Consider the following 20595-nt stretch of genomic DNA (forward strand, 5'->3'; position numbering starts at 1 on the left):
ACACATGCACACAGACACACATGCACACAGACACATATACAGACCATATATAGACAGGCATCCCATTCTTTTCCTGCCACACATGTGCTTGCATGTTTGTGGTTGTGACAGCCTGGACAGACACTTTGGTTTTAATAAAGAAGAGGCCTTTGAGTACACTGGCAGATCCTGCTGTAATCTCTCCTAAACAGGTGTTGTGATTAGTCTCTGCCGTGAGCCGCATTCCGACACTTGGATAGGCAGGGCCAACCATACACATGACCATCAGCTACCACTCTTGGGAAAGATTTAACCAGCGGTGCTTGGCAAGCGCACTTCTGCCCTCCAGTACAATGTGCTTTGTTGAAGTTCTGCTTGAAATGAATTTTCCTCGGCTGTGCCAAAAAATTACATTATTTCTTTACGTTATTCTCATTGACTCTTTGCACGCTGATGCAGCAACATATGTGATGGAGTCAGCACTGCAGAGTGCGTCTTGATTTATCGAGGACAGCTGATGGATTATTTCTGTGAGCGGGCTGAATATTTTTAAAGGCTAAAAAGCGTGAACTCTTGTGTGCACAGTCTTCATCACCAAAGTACAATAGGTTAAGCTTTCTGTCTGTGTTTTAACGTGCTTTGTCTTTATGAGGCCACTTAGAAATAGAAATAAAGTGTTACCATTACGATCAATATCAAATTGCTTGATTATGAGTAAAACAACAAAAAGGATTACATTTGGAAACAATGACTCATCTGGCTTTGCAGTCACACTTATGAATTGTATGCATCCGAAGAACAGCCGTGTTAGAAACTTTTGCTAATTAGATCAAAATCTTGTAAGAGCCTGTTTGTGTTTCACAGTCTCAACCAAAAAGTAGGTTGTTTCAGTTGCACATATTTACTTCTTATTTGTCAGTATCAGACAAAAACCCACTTTTTACTCAGTGGATGCAAATATATTTTGGGACTCCAAACCTTGAATGAAATTCAGCTTTAAAAAGAAATTACTTTGCCAGCCTTGCTATCCAGTAATATTTCTCACTGATTTTCACTGTATAATTCCTTGATTAATATGGATCTTTACCTCAGGACCAACTTTGACAAATTGAAGCAGACATGTCAGGTATTAGAGCTGGAGCACAGTGTTACAACAGAAACATAGTAAATAAAAGCTGATGTTGATGGCAGAGTGGTGAAGATATCTTACCTGATTTAATCACTAGGATTTGCTCCGGTACGTTAAGAGGACTGTGACACCGGATTACTGACTCGCTAATCTGCTAATCTCATCGTGCATTAATAACTGATAATTTGTTTTTGCTTCACCAAGATTCCCAACAAAACTGCAAAAAAAAAAAAAGCAGTCTTGACGGACATGTTGTCAGGAGAGAGCTATATTACACAAGTGTGATGGATTATGATATGTTCTTCAAAGCAGCGGCATGTCCGCAAGCTGTTTTTAATGGATTTTTGAAAACAAATGTGAGTTTATGACTTCTCTGAGATAATGAAGGTAAACCTGCAGCAGATGAGTGCATTAACTTTTGACTACAGCATATACAGCGGCGGGTTCAAAGTTTTGGTGACTGTTAATGACGAGAAAAAAAAAAAAGAAATCACACTGAAATGACACCAAAAAATGCTCAAGGCAGAGCATGTAAGATACAAATTAAGTGTGAGATGAGAGCTAAACCACTTCTCTATATATGTCAAATAAAAAAAAAGATGCCTGTACGCATTTGACACAACTGAACAGTGTTAAATTAAATGATGCTGAATACTTACACTTTAACAGTTGTGACTATTGCATTTATTACTATTGTTTTACTTTTTATATGACTTCATAAAACTTTCATTTTAAAATTCACAATAGATAATTTCTAATTGTGCATTTAAAAAGGGGTTAAAATTTCAGATTTAAAGCATTAAATATTCAAAAACTTGAGTGATTTTATATTTAATATTTCAAGTCGAGCTCATCCAATAAGAAAATATAAATGAGAAAATATAAACAATGGTGCCAAACAATCAGAAACAGACTTCATGAGGGTGGACCAAGGGTCCCAATGTCCTCTAGTGGGCCCTGTGCTCACTGCCCAGCACCATGGAGCCCAATTGGCATTGGCAACTTTCCTATTCTATGAGAATATATCCAGAATACAACCAGCTGGCAGGTCGAGTGCTCATTAACAAAGACTCATTCAGACTGATGGCAACATGTTGGCAGTCTGTCTACATTTATAAATTAGACAGCGATTATTTGCAAACTTTCAACAATCTTTCTCAGAGTGATTGCAGTCATTTCAAGTGAGACTGCAACTGTTTACAGAAAGGTTGCCTCCTGTCAGGTGACCTGTGCAATCACCTTACGATCAAAAGTGGTCGTGAGTGTGCAAAACTGTCAAGCCAACCATTTAGTAACCACAAACTGCAATCAGTCGCAGAATGTGGAAAAAGCAGCTCAAAATGATAACAACCCCCTCTGCTACTTAACTGACCAGATCAATATCTCAGAGGTTTCACTGACTTGATGCTGTATTCTGATCAAAAAGTGTTCCTTTAATTTTTTTGTGCAATGTAGTCACCTGTTCTTAGTCAAGTAAGTAGAATGGCACATGGTGCGGTCTTCTGCTGCTGTAGCTCATCTGCATCAAGGTTCAAAATTTTGTGTGTTCAGAGTTGCTCTTCTGCATTCCTTGGATGTGACCAGTGGTTATTGGTGCTAACGTTGCCTTCTTATGAACTCAAATCAGTCTGCCTATTCTCCTCTGACCTCTGGCATCAACAAGGCATTTTTGCCTAGAGAACTGCAGCTTACTGGATATTTCCTCTTTTTCAGTCCATTCTCTGTAAGCCCTAAAGATGGCTGTGCGAGAAAATTGCAGATCAGCGGTTTCTGAAATAGTCAGACCAGCTGACTATTGGCACCAACAACCATGCCAACTCATTCTGTTGCTCGGTTTGAGCTTCCTCAGGTCATCTTGTATACATGCTTAAATGCATTGATTTGCTGAAATGTGATTGGCTCATTAGATATTTGTGTTAATGAGCAGCTGAACGGGTGTACCTAATAAAGTGGCTGGATAGTGTATATTCTAACAGTAATTTAATAATAACCCTTTCTGTTTCCATAGTTTTCTACATAAGTGGATGAAGGCCTTTACTTCAAAAGTAACATCTCCAGCAGCATGACCGTTTAGGACGGTGTGTTCTGGATAACTCAGGAGTAAAATAACATCAAACCATTTAAGTGTTGGGGCGGAGGAGGAAACGTGTTTTTAAGTGTCAGGAGTATTCAAGGCCCATGTTTCATTCTGAGGTTTTGCTGTGCTTCTGCCCATTACATGCTTCTCTTGGTTTAGTGGTGAGACCTAATGCTTTACTAATTTGAACTAGGCTATGCTAGCTTCGGGGCTGTGCGCTGTGTTTGAATGGTGTTCTGTGTCTCCGTGGGGAGTGTGAGACTTTTAAATACTACAGTAGATTTAAGCAGTGGGACTTACGTCTTGTTAAATACTAAAGTAGTCTTTGTTAGCACTGGGAACCAATGTCTGCAAGCTAAATGCTATAGTTCTCTGTCAATCCTGGGAATGTAGAAAGCCTGTGCTAGGTTGGTGGATGTGGGCTTTGGGACCTGTCTCTGTGTTCTAAAACTGAAGCGCTTTCAGCGCTTAAGGGACCACTGCTTGTTAGCTATTGAAGGACCTGCCTTACGTCAGTGTTTTTAATGTTGTAGAGGTTGTCGACTGTGATGTCCCTGCTCACAGCCTTCAGTAATACCCACAGACTGATGTTTGATGTAACGTGTTACTATTGTATTCATAAAACTGCTCTTTGTAGAGTTTCTGAAGTCACAGCACAGTTCAAACGCCAAGAAATCAAAGTACACATGTAGAATTAAATGTCCCATTGTACTGTAGCTATTATAACACAAGCAGCTCTCTCTGAACAGCTTTTCTTTGACCATGAATGTTCTGGTTTTGGTCAAGTAGAAAAAGAAAATTCCTTTCCTAGGCTACCCGAGGTGTTTGTTTGCGAGTAGATTCCCTGAGCTAATTCTTTGTTAGCGGATGGATTAAGAGCGGCGCTTGTTAGCACTTGGGTTCGCGGAACATCTGCTGAGCATTTAAAGAGAATTAGACTGCAGCACAAAATGTGTCCTGTTTACCAGTGTAGCTCTTTAGTGCAGTTTTAATGTTTAACGGGTCCGCTTTTCACGTGCTTATGTTTCACCTTGTAACATACTAACCTGCAGTGTTTAATTATTCCTAATTGCATGGATAAGATCTGATATCACAAGAAGCCTAGGACAAAAACAAAATTTACTGTGTACAGGTGTCTCTAAATGTGCTTACTGATGCCATCCCATGATTTATATACCAAAGTAGTTCTTGGTGTTTTGTCAGTCACCTGTACCTCAGAGCTCAAGGAACTGAGGGAGTACATTTTCTGCACTATGTAGCCAGTGGACTTTGATGTTCAGTTCACCAGAATAATTTGGGGATTTATTTTAAGCTTTCTACAACTCAACTTTGGGCAGAATCTCATTTTTCAAAGGCTCTGCCTTTATAATACTGCCACTCTGGCTGTTTTCTTCTACAAGTGACCCTTGAAGCTGCAGCGAGCTTCACTTTGTTGACACAGATTTTATTTTGCCATGCTAGTTTGTTTGCACTTGGGGGCCATACTTTGTCAGTCTAAGTTAATGTAGCTGCTCTATCCTAACTGACCTGCTGCATTAAATATTAATGTAGCACATTGCTGTCCTCATCATCATCTTCCTCCTCCTCCTCACATCTATTTGTCATCATCCTGCGCACTAGTTTCATCCTTTTATTTTCTGTTGCCCCATGTCATGTACTCTTCTTCCAGTTGTTTGATTGTGGTTTCTTAGCATGTGGTTGCTCGGTTCTTGCTTCATCCACCTTCACTAAGTGTAAATTCAACTCCTCTTCCTCCTCCTCCTCCTCCTCCTCCGCCTCCTCTAGCCCGCATGACTTCATCTCTCAGCCATTTCTAGAAATGTGTCAGTCCATCCGTCATTAGCCTGAATCTGCACCGCTCCCACTACACTTTCATATTTTCTTAATCTGATTGCTGTAAACAAAAATGAATTTTGACATGAAGCACCATGTGTGTGAGGGGGGTGCAGGAATAAGTGAGATACTGTCTTGGTTTTGATGGTGCATTATTCATCAGTATGCTGGCTCATGTGTAAGGCTATATTTTAGCTGCCTTTGTGTATGTATGCGTGTGTATGTGCTGTGTGTGTATGCACATGGAATGATGTGAAACTGTACATGAAGTTCACTGTATTTGTATAATTGATGCACAATGTCATCAGTAAATCTCAAGTTATGTGCAGTTATAATGTGGAAACACATTTACAGTGTGTGTGTGTGTGTGTGTGTGTGTGTGTATGTGCGCGCACATGCGTTATATTCATGCATTATTCATAGGTAAGCTTCTTGGTGGACTTGTGTGATTTGATGAGAAGATGCAGGTCTGTGTCAGCGTCTCTTATCCTTTATAATTCAGCAACCACCAGCAATTATCATCTTCCCCTTCAGTCTTCTGAAAAGACGTTCACCTCATTCATTCTAAATTGTCCACATGCCCTCCATCCCTCACTCTGCCCTCTCCGCTGAGGTAATGGCACACTGCAAAAAACAAAATCTAAGAAAAAAAGATGTGGTTTGAGTACATGCACCTGTGAAAGATGAATTCATCCTGCTGTTCAGTGAGATAATGGTATGATATGATATATATATATATATATATATATATATATATATATATATATATATATATATATATATATATATATATATATATATATATATATATATGAGAAGAAATAATGTGTTTTAAAAAGAATAAGAGACAAACACTGAACACGTGCTGTCCTGCAATTTGCAGAAAAATCATGTGTACAGTAAATGCATTTTGCTTTTTTGAAAATATCTATACTAGTCAAAAAAAGAAGTGCAAGTTTGTGTTTGAAATAGTTTTTATAGACTGGCCCTATCACACATGTACATACAAGACATTTAATATGCAGGTGCCCATGGACTGCACAAAGGTCCAGATCTGTTGAGGAATTGCTCTCCATTCCAGGACGAGTGTAGCCTGCAGCTGTGCAGTGGTATTGGCTGTGCTTAACCCTGATGAACATGTCGACCCAGCACCTCCCAGGCATGCTCAGTAGGAGACATATTAGAACTAAATGCTAGCCAAGGAAGTGTCTGGAAATGCTCCTGATCCAGAAGGGTCTGCATTTCTGGCAGTGTTTGGCCAGGTATTGCCTCGCTGTAACAGCCACAGGACAGAATACTCTTACAAGAATGATGCGGGCACAGTTTGGAGCATCTGGGTACCTCTGTTCAGTCCACCAAAAACAATCAGATAAGAAATGGTGCTCTTGTGGACACGCAAGGCTGCGGAAACAGCTCGGACAGTCACTCCAGCATCCAGCATGTCGAAAGCCCGGCCTCGGTCAGCTTCAGTCGCGGCATGTTTGTGCATACTCTGGTTTTTGGTATTTTCAGATCACTGACATAAGAATGCAGTAAATTGAAGCAATCCTGAGATTTACAAGTGAGTTCATTTGTATTCACTAAATAAATGTCAGTCAACCAGAACCAAAAACTGCTAACAGAATATGTTTGGGCTTTCCAAGAGATTAAAATGATGTACTGAGAAATGGATTTAGAGCAAAGATTGAAAATGTTTAGATGCATATTTTAAGCACTTAGAGAAGTACAATAGAGAATCAGCCCTTCCATGTAGTAAAACAGAGTACTGCAAAAGGACAGAGAATCCTGAATGTAACACATGCAGTACCTAAACAACTGCAAAATCATAGTTAACAGTCTTGGTCTTGGTTCAGGACAGTAAGCAGACTTTGACCTTATCTTTAATTCATACTCAGAGCTCTTTATCCACACCCAGCTACAGAGAAGGATACAGGTCAATGGTGGAAAAGTTTCACATTTCCTTCAAAAATTATTCGTGTGTTTCTGTAGTTCAGAACATTGTTTTAACTCAATGAAAATATGTCTGTGTAGATTCTCAGTTATCCAGGTCATAGTAGTCTCTGGAGCTTGAAAAAAGGCGACTGGACTTCTTTTTTGTTTCTTGAAGACGTTTCACCTCTCATCCGAAAGGCTTCTTCAGTTCTCAACCAAATGGTGGAGAGACCCAGGTATTTAAACCCCTGTGGGCGTAGTCCCCTGGAGGTGGTTATGACCCTCTATTGATCATGTGCTTGAACACATGTGCCCAGGTGTGAAGGGGGCGTGGGTCATATTTAATCAGTGGTTTCAGTTGAAACCAACTTAGGACTCCGCTCCATTGTTTCCTGTGGCCTATTGAGGTCACTGGAACAAAGGTGTGAATGGGGGTTGAGACGTCTGGGAAGGGAGCTCAGGACAGCACTGTAAGCGGGGGAAAGTTGGTGACGTAATCCACCTCCTCTGTTCAATGATGGTTGTTCACAGTGGACATAGATGGCTTCTTTCACTCCTCTTTCAAACCATCTGTTTTCCCTGTCCAAAATGTGGACATTGGCATCCTCAAAAGAGTGCCCTTTTCCTTCAGATGCAGATGTACTGCTGAATCTTGTCCTGTCGAAGTGGCTCTTCTATGTTGTGCCATTCGTTTGTGAAGAGGCTGTTTGGTTTCACCAATGTAGAGGTCCGAGCACTCTTCACTGCACTGAACAGCATACACTACATCACTGATCTTGTGTTTGGCGGGTTTGTCCTTGGGATGAACCAGTTTTTGTCTTAGGGTGTGACTTGGTTTGAAGTATACTGAGATGTCATGCTTGGAGAAAATTCTTCTGAGTTTCTCTGACAAGCCTGACACATATGGGATGACAATGTTGTTCCTCTTGTCCTTCCCATTCTCTGTAGTTTGTGTTTGGCCTTCATTCCTGTGCATCTTAGCTGATTTGATGAAGGCCCAGTTGGGGTAACCGCATGTTTTGAGGGCTTTCTTAATGTGTGTGTGTTCCTTATGCTTCCCTTCTGCCTTAGAGGGAACACTTTCCGCACGGTGTTGTAGGGTCCTGATCACCCCAAGTTTGTGTTCCAGAGGGTGGTGGGAGTCAAAGAGGAGATACTGGTCTGTGTGTGTGGGCTTCAACATTGAAGTTTACCGGAAGTGTTCCCTCTAAGGCAGAAGGGAAGCATAAGGAACACACACACATTAAGAAAGCCCTCAAAACATGCGGTTACCCCAACTGGGCCTTCATCAAATCAGCTAAGATGCACAGGAATGAAGGCCAAACACAAACTACAGAGAATGGGAAGGACAAGAGGAACAACATTGTCATCCCATATGTGTCAGGCTTGTCAGAGAAACTCAGAAGAATTTTCTCCAAGCATGACATCTCAGTATACTTCAAACCAAGTCACACCCTAAGACAAAAACTGGTTCATCCCAAGGACAAACCCGCCAAACACAAGATCAGTGATGTAGTGTATGCTGTTCAGTGCAGTGAAGAGTGCTCGGACCTCTACATTGGTGAAACCAAACAGCCTCTTCACAAACGAATGGCACAACATAGAAGAGCCACTTCGACAGGACAAGATTCAGCAGTACATCTGCATCTGAAGGAAAAAGGGCACTCTTTTGAGGATGCCAATGTCCACATTTTGGACAGGGAAAACAGATGGTTTGAAAGAGGAGTGAAAGAAGCCATCTATGTCCACTGTGAACAACCATCATTGAACAGAGGAGGTGGATTACGTCACCAACTTTCCCCCGCTTACAGTGCTGTCCTGAGCTCCCTTCCCAGACGTCTCAACCCCCATTCACACCTTTGTTCCAGTGACCTCAATAGGCCACAGGAAACAATGGAGCGGAGTCCTAAGTTGGTTTCAACTGAAACCACTGATTAAATATGACCCACGCCCCCTTCACACCTGGGCACATGTGTTCAAGCACATGATCAATAGAGGGTCATAACCACCTCCAGGGGACTACGCCCACAGGGGTTTAAATACCTGGGTCTCTCCACCATTTGGTTGAGAACTGAAGAAGCCTTTCGGATGAGAGGTGAAACGTCTTCAACAAAAAAGAAGTCCAGTCGCCTTTTTTCAAGCTCCAGAGACAACTCAATGAAAACCTCTTTTTTTTTGGAAATACATACTTCAACCTTCATTTGAACATGCAGTTAGAAAACAATACATGCAATAAAAGCAGTAAAGGACTTTAGAGCTCACAAACCTTTTTATTGGCGTTAGTAATGTACTAAACAGCTACAAACAGTGAACTTTCAATGATCAGAAAATAAAAGTACCAAAAAGTTGGGATGCTGTGTTTATTTTTTTCTGATCCCTTAGGTAGCACTGTTGGCTCAAAGCAAGTAGGTCCTTGGTTCAAATCCCTTGGCTAGCTGCAGCCTTTCTTTGTGGAGTTAGTATGTTCTGCCTGTGCCTGCATGGGTTCATTCTGGGTGCTCCGACTTCCTCCCACAGTTCAAAGACATGCATGTTAGTTTAAGTTCAAATGTGGGCATGAATGTCTCGCTGTCTCACTGCTGTGATAGACTGGTGACCTGTCAGTGGAGTACTGCACTTCCTGCCCCATGAGTGCTGCAATATGCTCCAGCTCCCCTGCAACCCTGAATTGGATGAGCTGTTAAGAAAGTCAATGAATGAATGCTTAGACACAATCTTTAACAATTCTACACTAATCCAGCAAAACATTACATTTCACTTGGAAAACCAAACAATTCTTGTAAAATTTGTCAAACTGCTTTGAACAGAAATCATCATTTGAATAAGTACACAAAGCACTGCCTACACACAAGTACTAGAAATGAAAAACACTTGTGGCTTCAGCTTTATCTGTGTAACAGTTTGCAATAACGTTTTGTCATAAATTCTGTGAACTTATACACAGGTATCCAAATGTGCTTCTGTAATTTGAACACACTATCAGTGCATTTTTAACTCTCTTCAAACAACAAAAGCATGAACATTTGTGCTTAACAACAACAAAAAACAGGAAAAAATTAGGGGAAACCTAGAAGTCCTCAGGCTAGAAGTCTTCATCAACATCACTTGTGATGCTTTATTGAGGTTGCGTGGAAAGTATTGTCTTGAGTACCAGTCTAAGGTATGAGCTTTAAAAAGAGCTTTAAAAAAGCAAACATTAACATCAAATTTTGAAACGAGTTGGGAAAAAGTTGGGACAGGTACAACAAAGGATTGTTAAAGCTATGCAAAACAACAATAACAACAACAAAAAAAAGCACGGAAAATCTCACTTCTAATTATGTTAATTTCCAGCAGGTGAGTAACATGATTGGGTATAAACAAGGCATCCAGGAGAAGCTGAGTGTTTCAGAAGTGAAGATTAAACATGAAATAGCAACGGATTTGGGGATTTCATCATCTACGGTGCCAAATATCTTTAAAAGATTTAGAGAATCTGTGAAAATCTCTGTACACAAGAGACAAGGCCAAAAATCAATATGGAATGGCTGTGATCTTTGAGGTGTCAGGAAGCACAGCATTAAAACAGGCACCTTTCTGTAGTGGAAATCACTGCATGCATCATCCTCTTTTGCCTGTCACATTGTTTCCATCCGTTGCTGGCATTAACCTTCAACTCACCCGAGCGGCATTCTCTACTGGCATACATTGGTTTCATCACATCAAATGAGTCGAACAATTCTGCAACACAGTGTGCAAGCAATGACGTGTGCTGTAGTTGTGCTTGATTCCAGGCCCATACTGTTATGCATGACAACACAATTCAGTGGAAATATGTTTTTTCTTAAGCGGGAATGTCTTTAAAGTTTTTCCAAAAGAGTAACTGTGGTCGGTGTAAAAGGTTTTGAGTGGATTTGTTTCAGAGAAAAGGACTTTTTTTTTTTTTTTAGAAAAACTGTAACTGAAATAACACTTAAAACTAGTCTGTTTTTCTTTCAAGGTTTTTTCTGTTTATTAATGTGAAATATGAAACATGTAATATTCGCAGTTCTGCAAGTGTTCTCGTTCATCCCTTTAAACATGCACTCACTCACCGGTGACGGTGGAGCCATGAACACTTCGGCATGTAGAGGATCGAGGAATCAAACCGCCTTTTGAACTGAACTTCTGGAAGTCACTTGTGAAACATGATCAGTTTTTTGAAAGTTAGCAAAATAAAACTGGCATCGCATTTTTCTAAATATGAAGAAATTGTGTCTGGTCCCCAAAGTGACTCATATGTAGAACAAAGACCAACATTTTTACCTGTCGTAGCCGAACTAATACCAGCAACAATGGCTGCATCCCATTTAGGTGACTCCTTTCCAGGTATTGCATTGGCTGGTTGAAATGGATTGATGGGGCACTTAATGGAACTCAATAGTCATTAGGGTTATTCATTACACCTGCACTTATTCTGCTGGGATGATCTGAACTGCACTGTAAAGTGACTTATTTTGACTGGTGATAAGTCACTAAGGAGAGGTCCAGAGAAAGCGTATGTTCCTGTGAACTAATAAAAAAAAACCCCATCTGTGGACTGTTCTTGTTATTGTTCTGAATAGAGATCTGTGAGCATATGTTGCTGTAATCTAATAATCCTGCCCAGGAAACAGAGCTGATAGATGCTGAAAAGTGAGCTGATCAAAAATCCTGTTATTCATTCCATTCATTCGACAGTGTTTATCCTTCTGATGTTCTACTTAAAAAACTAATATCCACAATGTAGTGTCCTGATGATGCTGCTAATTATGCAATGTTTGTAAATAAACGATTTGATGCTGATGCAGCACCGTGTTTAAACAAATAAAAAATCTTAGTGTGATTTAAGAGCTGGACAGGCTTTGCAATAGTCCCGCAGCTGAAAGCAGTCTTAAAAGACGTAGCCTCAAACAGTGTCCTTGAAGGTAATTAAGCTTGAATTTTCTTGTAGAATAACTAACTTCAGATTCACCAGCTTCAGTAAGAAATAAAACACACATATTCTTAAAACAATCCGGGTAATCTTACACAATCGGCTCCTGCTTAGTATATTATTCTCAAAATGAATAAAGACTTTATGGTGAGATGTAAGACTGCAAGTCTTGGTTAGATCAGGAGTTTGAGCAGGGAGCTTAAATTGAGAAGTTACGCAAGAGGCCTTACTCTTAAATTAAGGACAGCAATCTTGTTCCTCTGCTGGAATATTATGCAAACGATTTGTTCAATCCTGTTAACTCTAGCTCAGTGTTAGCTGGAGTATCCTATTATAACAAAGTCAGATATATTGTTTTAAAATAAGATTACTATTCTAATGCAACATCCTTCTTAGACAGAAAATGAGACTCATTTCCTACATAGAGGGCCATGTTACTTTCTTGATATGGCTTCTTTTTTTTTTTACTGGGCATTTTAAAGAAAGTGTGTGTTTGACTCCAATGACAGGTATAAACATGCCATGAACATACACTCACCAGACACTTTTTTTAGGTACACCTTGCTGGTACCAGGTTGGTTGGCTTCAGAACTGCTTTAATTCTTCATGGCACAGATTTGACCAGGTGCTGGGAACATTTCTCAGAGATTTTGGTCCAGGTTGACATGACAGAATCACACAGTTCCTGCAGATTTGTCGGCTGCACATCCATGATGAGAATCTCACACTCCGCCACATCCTAAAAGTGCTCTATTGGATTGAGATGCAGTGACTGTGGAGGTCATTTGAATACAGTGAATTCACTGTCATGTTTGTCAAACCAGTTTGAGATGATTTGAGTTTGTGACATGGTGCGTTATCCTGCTGGAAGCAGCCATCAGAAGATGGCACACTGTGGTCATAAAGGGATGGACGTGGTCAGCAACAACAGTCAAGTAGGCTGTTGTGTTTAAATGATGCTCAGTTGGTAGTAAGGATGAATCCATGCTTTTATGTTGTTTACGCCCAATTCTGACCCTACCATCTGAATATTGCAGGAGAAATCGAGACTCATCAGACCAGGCAATATCTGTATAAGCCTGTGTGAGCTGAAGCTTCAGTTTCCTGTTTTTAGCTGAAAGGAGTGGCACCTGGTGGGGTATCCCGCTGCTGTAGCCCATGTGTTTCAAGGTTTGCCAATTGTGTGCTCTTCTTCATAGCTTGGTTGTAACTAGTGGTTATTTGAGTTACTGTTGCCTTCCAATCAGCTCAAAGCAGTCTGGCCATTCTCCTCCGACCTCTGACACCAACAAGGCATTTTCTCCCAGAGAATTGCTGCTCACTGGATATTTTCTCTTTTTTGGACCATTCTTTGTAAACCCTAGAGATTATTGCATGAAAAAACTGCAGCAGTTCAGCAGTTCTGAATAGTCAGACCAGCCCATCTGGCACGAACAACCATGCTACATTCAAAGTCACTTAAATCACCTTTCTTCCCCATTCTGATGTTCAGTTTGAACTTCAGTAGGTCATTTTGGCCATGTCTACATAAGTGACCGGTGAGTGTATATAACCTTTAGCACCACCTAGGGTGCCTTGGTCTGTTTCAATACAAGTTATATGTGCACAGATTAGATCTGGAAAATTTCGAAGCCAAGTCAACACCTCAAACTCATTGTTGTGCACCTCCAACCATTTTTACTTTGTGGCAGGCCGCATTATCCTGCTGAAAGAGGCCACAGCCACACACACGCACCTGACCATCCACGTGATGTAAAAAAGAAAGTGATTCATCAGACCAGGTCACCTTCTTCCATTGCTCCATGGTCCAGTTCTGATGCTCACATGCCCATTGTTGGCGCTCTCAGTGGGTGGCAGGGGTCAGCATGGCACCCTGACTGGTCTGCAACTATGCAGCCCCATACACAACAAATTGCAATGCACTGTGTATTCTGACACCTTTCTGTCAGTACCAGGATTAACTTTTTCTGCAATTTGAGCTACAGCAGCTCATCTGTTGGATCAGACCACACGGGCCAGCCTTCGCTCCCCACATGCATCAGTCAAGCCACACATGGCCCTGTCGCTGGTTCACCACTGTTCCTTCCTTGCACCACTTTTGATAGATACTGACCACTGCAGACCAGAACACCACACAAGCCATCTAGCCATCAGTTTGGCCCTTGTCAAACTCGCTTAAATCCATTTTTCCTGCTTCTAACACATCACTTTTGAGGACAAAATGTTCCCTTGCTCTGTAATACATCCCACCCACTAACAGGTACCACAATTACACCGATTATGACCACTGACTGGTGCACATAGTCGGTGTGCTGTATGTCCAACCAACAACCTTGAAATTCAAAAAAATACCCTTAAGGCTAGGCAAACTTATTTGAATGTGAAAATCGAGGTGCGTAGTAAGATAATTACACAATCAGTGGTAAAAATCACTCATGGTTTGCTGACTTCCTTTTTTCCGATATTGACGCACTTGGTGCAGTTGTGCGCATGCATTATTACAGTCATTTTGTGTGCACTCATTTACACATGAATGATTTAGATAATGTGGCTATTATATGTAAATTTGGTCTTGTTTACAAGACGACTCAGACAATCAGGCAAGTCGGACTTTGTTGCAATGTCATGATGTTCCTTCGTTCCTGATCTCAACAATTGCCTTGACAAATAATAATCTGCAATCCACAACGGCCAAAACTAGAAAGGTATGACCCAGAATTATTACTGTTGTTAAAGAGCTGACAGATAATTTGTTTGACTGGCTACTTGACAAATCAGATTGCTTGTGCACTCACTTGCAGCACTGATTTATATGCGTGTGTACAGCTGTGTGCTTGAATATGTGAGAGTATTGGTGTATGTCAGCACCTGTGCTTGTGTGTCCCTCTTATCTTGGAAGAGATGAGGATGTGCCTGTTGCCACACAGAGGGAGATTTTTATTTTTTTTTCCCTTTTTCTAAATCTCAGTAAAGTATAAAGCCACACATACACACACACGCACACAGATGAAAACAGCAAGATAGATCTTTTTGAAGTACAATTTCATCCTCTCCCCACTTTTCTCCTTTTTTTGTTGTGGTTGAGGGAGGGGTGCTGGATCTCAGGGGGTCGGCTTTATGCGTGTGACGGCTGCAGCTGAGACATTTTTGTTGAACTGAGGTACAAGGCTAGAGCCACAATATAAGTTTACGTGCATAGACAGTATAGATTCACACACGTACTGTACACACACGCGCGCACGCACACAGCTGAAGAGAGGAACTGGTTCTGCATGTGTATTCATGAGGGCTTTGATGTTTAATGTGTCACGTTCTTCGACGTCCTCCGCTGAAAGAGCGTTAAAGCATGTATGTGTATGTGTGCATGTGATCGTTCTGCTTGTACAACAGAGACACGGTCATAATGAGGGAGGGTTTGATGTCAGTGTCTCTCTCACTTTTTGCCCCCCCCCCTTTCGGCAGCAGGTATCTCAATCTCATTCAGAAGGCTGGAACATTTTTCTCCATCTCATTCACCCCCTCAGCCTTTTCCCTTTCTCCCCATCCCCGTGGCCGTGTTGCTGTCTATTTGTTGGGTCCTGGAGGGGTTGAAACTCAGATTACACTTTATGCAAACATACATTCTGCAGTCATTAGCAACTTATTTCACACTCAGTTTGGGTTTCCTTCTGTTTAATAGCTGGTTTGGTTATGCTCTCACACAGGCCTTCAGTTTCCTCCCACATCTGAGACTAAATGATTTAACTGTGCATGGCATTGTGAATTATTGCTGCAAAATCGTGAACATTTGGATCTGCAGTTTACAGACGATGTTTTACAAATGAGACAGTTATAAGATGATTCTATATATTATTGCAGTTAGCGCACATACACACACACACACACACACAAGAACAAGTCCATTATTAATGATGCAAATGTTTTTAAGTGAATCCACATAATAGAAGGCATCAGTATTTGGCTGAATTAGCTTTCAGGACAATGCCTGGCTGTTTGCTATATTGGCTACGGAGTGCTGAAGTGAATCAAACCTGTGAGTTATGAGGCAGTTATCTCCGACCATTAGGCCCCCCTGTTGCTGGCAGTCACTCTTCTTGCTGTGCAGTCTCACTTGTTGTCTGAATCTCTCAGCATCTCCTCCTCCCTTTCCCATTTTCCCTCTCTACTTGTCGCTTCTCCGGCGTTTTCAAGTCTCTCTTATCTCCCTTCCTCTCCTGGTCTGTCTCACTGATTGTAAAATTGAAAATGGTTCTAATTCCTTTTTTTTTTTTTTTTTTTTGCTCACATAGGCTCCAGCACTTTCCCCCCTTTTCTGCAATTAATTCACTTACTGTGAAAAATCTGCTGACTGTCTCTGCTGTTGGCCTGCCTGTCATTGCAGGATGAGAAATCCACATTCTTCCAGTTCGGCGCGGCTCTGCAGCAGGAGGCTCTGCTCATGCTTGCTATCATGGAGGAGTACGACTGGCATGTTTTTTCTATTGTCACGTCCAAGTTCCCCGGGTACCAGGAATTCATAAGCACTCTGAGGATAACTGTGGATCACAGGTAATGAGCACACACACTTATACACACACATTGTTTTCATCCTTAACCTTTATTTATGGCAGCTGACAAGATTAAGTGTGTTGTATTATTTAATGGTGTATTGTTACAGCTTTGTGCGATGGGACCTGCAGAGTGTGGTGACACTAGATGCTGTGGATGGTGACCCAAACTCTAAATCACACATTGCCCTCAAGAGGATCCAGAGTCCTGTTATATTGCTCTACTGCTCCAAGGACGAAGCTCTGTAAGTGTTTGGGTTCATTATTTCATTGTGCCATTTCTGCCTTTGTCGCACACTGCCAGACTTAAACTTTTGCTCTGTCTCGTCGCTTTGACAGGTATATAATGGAGGAAGCTCGGTCCTTGGGTCTGATAGGAGCTGGTTACATCTGGATCGTGTCCAGTCTCACCACTGGCAACCCAGACTTTACCCCTGAGGTAGTGAGGCCCCATATGTTGCAACAATTGACCACTTTTGAGTGGGCTGACAAGACAAGCAATGTTGCAGGTCATCTGCTGTGTATCCTGGATTTCCTCTCTTATTTATTCACTACAGTTAATAAGAAACACAACATTAACGGAATACAGTGACATCTACATATTTAGCTTTTTTAAAAAAAAGGTTACCCAAGGTTAATTATGACGCTACAGCTAGCAACCAGTTAGCAGTTTTGGAAAGATAAGACATAAAAGGCAAAAATCTTGTGTTGGTGAGGCACTAGATTAAAATACCAAATTTAATACTGATAGATGTTTTTTGAGGGACTCGTGGGTTTCGACTGTTGAACTCTGTTGAACTCTGTTGAACTCTTGATAACCTTACAGTGACAGCAAGACTCCAGGAAGTCACAGCTTCCAGCCAAAAATTTATTCTGGCAGATAAACCCTTATGGCACTGCAATATGGTGTTTCTACATGTTTTGTTTGTCTGTAGATCAGACAAACAAGATAATTAAGAAATTCTTAATTAGTGGGGTTAAGAGCGGCTTGCAGGCAGATTTGATTACACATCTTGTTGTGTATCTGTGTAGAAGTATATATTTCATTAATAAAGTCCCAGAGTGTGAGACTTTATTTTTAAGCCATATATTACATATTAAAAGATACTGTAGAGACAAATCATGTTGACCACTGTAATACAGTTCACATCATAATATATAGCTTGGTGAATCCAGCAAAAAGTCATCTTTTTACACTACGTAATATATGATCAGTCCCAAAGGCAGTACTGTAAATGCATACTTGCCAAAGGCCGGGAAATAAGGTACCTGCCATCTGAATAGCATATAAAAATCTGAGCACATAATTCAAAGCACTAAAAGTGATAACATGTTATTTCATCTTTTCTCAGAAGCCTCTCAAATGTTTATTCTCCTTAGTCTTCACCGTCTCTGACTCGAGTGTTCCTGTTTGTGTTGGGTTTCTGCCTCTGTTTTCTTTCTCCGACATGGATCTGATTCTACAGCTAATGCCAAATTAAAATGTAAAAACAAAGTACTGTAGGGTAGACTGACAGATTGCCATGCCTGCATTTTTTGATGTTTGCTCAGTCTGCTTTAGAGAGATAAAGTTTGAGCTATATAGTTTGTCAGATTTTTTTTTTTTTTTTAATGACAGCTGCAAGATGTAGGCGACACCTGAATGAGTAATTCAGTTTATAGATCTACAGTCTGTTCACACATATCTAGTAGCCAGCTATGAATTATTTCAGGAAGACACACAGAACCAATAAATCATCTGCCTGACACCTCTGAGAAATGCATATGGATGTTTAAAACTGGGGTAAAAATGTCAAATTAAAGTAAACTTGAAGCTTACAAACCATATGTGCCACTTCTCAGATGTCTTCTCCTCTCCTCTCAGGTGTTTCCCCTGGGTATGATCTCTGTGTCCTATGATGACTGGGAGTACCCGCTGGAGATGCGGGTGCGGGATGGGGTGGGCATTATTTCCTCTGCAGCCACCTTCATGCTGCGGGAGAAGGGAGAGCTGCCAGAGGCCCAGAGCAGCTGCTACAGCACAGCATCAGACAGGAGCCCGGGGAAGCTCCCACCTAGTGCCCTGCGCAGGTGTGTGTATGTGTATGTGTGCATGTGTGTGTGTGTGTGTGTGTGCGATGATTGCGAGGAGATCAAGGTCTAGGGACTTGCATAACTCGGTTTGTCTTTGTAGCTGAGTGTTCGGCAGTCTTACATAACGCTTTTTAATGTAGTAATGAGAGGGGAAGAGGCGAGAAAGGAAGCAGAGATGACAGCAGTGTTAAACACTGTGATTTCTAATGGCTTTTAACACTGTTAGCTGTTGTGTACACGGCTGCTCGGTGTATGAGCTCATTCTGCCTCCTTAGCTGGGAGACCAAGTGTTGAACCTCAGGCAGACCTCCTTGTTGTTGCCACCCTGTGTTAACTAGAGCTTAGGATGTGTGTAGTGTATTTCTGTGTGCGCTTCAGTGCTTTACATCCTGACCGGACTGTCATTACGTTGGGATTAGAGCTGGCGTTACTCGCTTTGTTCTCCACCTTTCTTTCTTACTTGTTACATGGCTCTGTGGGTGGCTCATGTGTTTGTAAGAAGGTGTGTGTGTGTGTGTGTGTGTGTGTATATACATGTGCACATCAGTATGCATGATAATGTACTCTTCTCTGAAGTCTCTGTGATGTACAGACACACACACAAAGAAACAGAAGCGTGCAGATTCATACTGAGCTTCCACAACTGTTGAGGCTGCAGGGCTGTTAGCTGAACTGCTTCCATAAAGTTTTCTCAGAGTGATATTGCGACTGCATCTTGAATATGAAGCATACAGTTGCTAATATGTTATTATAAATTCAGAAGTCTATATTAAACTAACTAAAAATATAAAGGTCATGTTGCTAGGTTCTGCACATTGGTGATGACTTATGAGCTGGCTCATTAGAATGAAAGCCACAGTGTGATTTTCACCATTATGGCTTTATTATCCCATTTTTCTCTCCTATTAGGCCATTACAGTGTTTATCAAAGCATATACAATACTGCTGTTGTTGACAGGTTGATCCAATATAACTCAGACTCCGACAGAAACCCAAATGTTTATTCAGTGCTCTATTCTTCCTGTCAGAGGTACCTCGTTTGTCTCACTAACTTATTAGATAGAATTTGCATATTTGTCAAAACAACTGCAGCCAATTTTTTTGCGATAATAAACTGACAGGTTGGATTTCCCCACCCTGATTTGGAAGTGGCGAGGCTCTGATCAGGATTCTGCATACATTAGTCTAGATACAATCTTGCCGCAGTGTGCATATAAACAACGTGAGGTGGGGAGGAATAGGACAACATAATCTGGCACTTAAAAGACACTATCAGACTCGCCGGATTTTCTGTCATTCTCGCTTGACAGGAATTAATATCTCAGACTCTAGTTGAGCTTATTTGGTCTCCACAATGATACAGGTTTTTATGGAGGTTTGTCCTTGTTGTAAATTTGAAAAGGTTATTCTTTTTGATGGAACCAGTGTACCGTGCAAACCCCTAAGCTGTCACTTTTCTCTAAAAATATGCTCCCTGCCATAATACAGAATTTGGGAAGAGCCTCCTTTTCTTCTTTATTCATGCTTTCATAAGAGTGCTCAGACAGTAGCAACCAAAGTCTTTCAGTTAATAGAAAAATGCTTTTCGCATAGCGGTAACAGGATCCACATTAAAAACTGCACTTACAGAAGATGAGGGTTTCATATATTTCTGCGATGCGGCTCCTTCTGCTACTTAAACCTCCACTGAATTTCTAGGCGATGTGTACATTTATATAAAAAACCACTGAACCCCTTTATAATGTAGCTGTGCATTTCATTTTCATCACACAAGGCATCACAATATAACACGAGTATAAATACAAATAAAGAAATATGAATAGGATTTGTCTCTAGTGCATCCCTCAAAACACAGCGGCTTCATTCGTTTACATCAGAAACTTTTTTTTTTTCCCCCCCCCAAAATGGTAACAATCCTGAAATAGGAGGCGACAGGAGTTTCCCAGAATAAACTGCTACAGCGTTTCCGCTACATGTATTCAGCCGTGGCAATGCACTGTGACAAGGGCATCACCTGCTGCACCAGGAAGATTTTTCCAACACAAAAAAATATATATTTGTCTTGACATGCCACTAATAGTCCAAACCATTG

At 41.1% G+C, this 20595-nt stretch overlaps 1 protein-coding gene across 1 annotated transcript in view; it reads left to right on the forward strand.

Annotated features, from left to right (window-relative positions):
* The window catches only part of grin2ab (glutamate receptor, ionotropic, N-methyl D-aspartate 2A, b), a 127722-nt gene that overhangs the window by 67067 nt on the left and 40060 nt on the right, over nucleotides 1-20595 (forward strand). The window contains exons 5-8 of the mRNA XM_030736089.1: nucleotides 16265-16431; nucleotides 16541-16675; nucleotides 16770-16869; nucleotides 18295-18500. Of these exons, the coding sequence (XP_030591949.1) occupies nucleotides 16265-16431; nucleotides 16541-16675; nucleotides 16770-16869; nucleotides 18295-18500 (608 nt within the window). The remainder of the gene's footprint in view (nucleotides 1-16264; nucleotides 16432-16540; nucleotides 16676-16769; nucleotides 16870-18294; nucleotides 18501-20595) is intronic.

This window comes from Archocentrus centrarchus, chromosome 1 (genome assembly GCF_007364275.1).
Source record: "Archocentrus centrarchus isolate MPI-CPG fArcCen1 chromosome 1, fArcCen1, whole genome shotgun sequence".
In the NCBI taxonomy this organism is placed as follows: Eukaryota; Metazoa; Chordata; class Actinopteri; order Cichliformes; family Cichlidae; genus Archocentrus; species Archocentrus centrarchus.